Below are 2,500 nucleotides of genomic sequence, written 5' to 3'. Positions count from 1 at the left end.
TCATCATCATCATCATCATCATCATCATCATCATCATCATCATCATCATCATCATCATTATCAAGTCATCACCACCACCGCCACCAACAACCACTACAGCAACAGCAGCAACAACAAAAATAACAATAAGAATAACAATAACAACATTACTATAACTTATAAAACCACCGTCGTCATCACCATGTGTGATATATGATACTTCCATGACAATTCTCTCTTTTTGTTGTTGTTGTTTATTATGACCGATATTTCTAAAAATCATATTCACATTCTTTTGTTATAGTTCTTTGACAGTGAACCGCGAGAAAGCTTGAAATATTCATTTTTTAAAATAAATATTATTATTAGGTTTTGCCGTCATTTAAATACATCTTTCTGCTTTTCAATATCCATTCGTTTTTTGTTTTTTTGTTTTTTGTTGTTTTTTGTTTTTGTTTGTTTGTTTTTTTTTTTTTTTTTGTTCTTTTTTTTTTTTTTTTTGTGTGCGTGTATTTATTTATTTATTTATTTGATATTGTAACAATTCACCAAACGATCTTTTCATTGGACAGAGTGTAGTGGAAAAGAACCGGCATATGCTGGAAAGTCAGATGTCTTGTGACGTCATGTTCTACGTCGGCGAGAAGAGAGAAAAACTTGGAGCCCACAAGTACGTTCTTATGACTCGGAGTGACGTCTTCCTTCAGATGTTCAACAGCAGCGATCCCGAAAAAACAGAGTTTGAAGTCCCAGATATATCTGCTGACTACTTTTGGGAAGTTTTGAGGTGAATCAATGAAATGAATGGATTTAAGTTTTAAAACAATATCGTGCCACATCTATTGTTTTACTCGACCATTTAACGTTGTATCACACTTTTCAATAAATATTATTTCATTTTAATCACAATTTTTTGTGTTAAAAGATTGTGTGGCCACTGTTGTAACTATGTCCAGTTTTTAATGAATAGGGCCCAGTGTTTAAAGATTGTGTGGCCACTGTTGTAACTATGTCCAGTTTTTAATGAATAGGGCCCAGTGTTAAAAGATTGTGTGGCCACTGTTGTAACTATGTCCAGTTTTTAATGAATAGGGCCCAGTGTTAAAAGATTGTGTGGCCACTGTTGTAACTATGTCCAGTTTTTAATGAATAGGGCTCAATTAATCCCGCACTGAGTAACAAAATATCTTTTGGTAACTTTTACTGATACTTTTTTTCACATACGGCTTGTCATAAAGAATATTCTGACCAACTGAAATGGAACTGATTCTCATTCCCTTCTACCTGTGCGTTTTAAAAATACCGAATGGTTTTGCATCTTCAGTAAAGATGCTCATTTATTGATGCAATCTTCTTAAATTCCACTATATTTTTTTTATATGTCAAAAATGTAAATTGACATACTATATTAACTAAGCTGTAATTCCATATATAATGACATAACCTATTATTCATATTTTCCGCTGTTAAAGACAAGGTGCTTTTCTTTATCAGACTCAGAAACAATTTTGAATTTAAAAAATAATTAGACATTAGCTATTAAAGTCATGTTTTAGAAAGTACATAATTTCTCGATACCCAAAAGCATAACATATTGGAATTTTAGATAGGGAATACACTTTATGTTTTAACCCCTTTGTGTAATTGCATTCTTTAAAAGATAATTTCTTTATTTCCTTGGGACAGGCACATATATTGTGAAGACCAGAAATTGCAAGTCATAAGTGTCGTTGGAATCCTTGCTGCTGCTGACCTGTACAAGCTTCTGGCGCTGAAAAACGCCTGCCTTAATTACTTACACAACTGTTTAGAGGTGAGTAAAATCTTTTAGACGCCACCAATAAATTTACATCATATGTCATTCACCTCTTTGAAACAGTATTAAGTCTGCAATACAAGTCCATGATATCCTTACGGATTTGAAATAATTATTTGATGTTATATATGCATCTGAATCAGTTGATATAATAAGTTTTAAATAATGAAGCTGAAACTGTGCGTTGTAATAGTACATAAACTTGATAATATTTAAGCTCTGCTTATGTAATATCAAGAGGTAAAATTATAACTCATGTCATTAGAAGAAGAGTTCCAGTTTACCCTGACCTGGCATATCATTTTGCCATTTTCAGTAACAGGGTGACTCGCATTGTTGTAAACGCTTTCTTGGCAAAAACGATTAGACATGCAGTTATAATAATATAATGATATAATAATGTAATAATTGATTTATACAATGTAATTTTTGTTACCAATTAATTATATGAATCCCCAGACGTCTCAAAACATTTAGTAGAAATGTCATCGTGACATGCGACATTAAAATATTTGAAATACTTGCCGATGACGTATATCACTCCTTCTTTGATGTTTAATGACGAAGTGACCATCCAATCATTATTGACACATTGACATAACGGAAGTCTACATTCACGTCATTCGCTGTCACGAATGTAGGTGTGCCTCACCTGTGCACGTTTTTACATACGTATGAATCAGTATTATAGTAGAAAACAGAAAG

General features: G+C 32.5%; 1 protein-coding gene across 1 annotated transcript in view; it reads left to right on the top strand.

Annotated features, from left to right (window-relative positions):
• The window catches only part of LOC144963673 (BTB/POZ domain-containing protein 6-like), a 10,235-nt gene that overhangs the window by 740 nt on the left and 6,995 nt on the right, over positions 1–2,500 (top strand). Inside the window, exons 2-3 of the mRNA XM_078897631.1 lie at positions 552–766; positions 1,666–1,792. Of these exons, the coding sequence (XP_078753757.1) occupies positions 552–766; positions 1,666–1,792 (342 nt within the window). The remainder of the gene's footprint in view (positions 1–551; positions 767–1,665; positions 1,793–2,500) is intronic.

Source organism: Berghia stephanieae, chromosome 2 (assembly GCF_034508935.2).
Source record: "Berghia stephanieae isolate SIO BIC M18660-M18661 chromosome 2, UCSD_Bste_1.3, whole genome shotgun sequence".
NCBI lineage: Eukaryota > Metazoa > Mollusca > Gastropoda > Nudibranchia > Aeolidiidae > Berghia > Berghia stephanieae.
The sequence above is the reverse complement of the archived record's forward strand: the minus strand, read 5'-3'. Positions and strand labels throughout refer to the sequence as shown.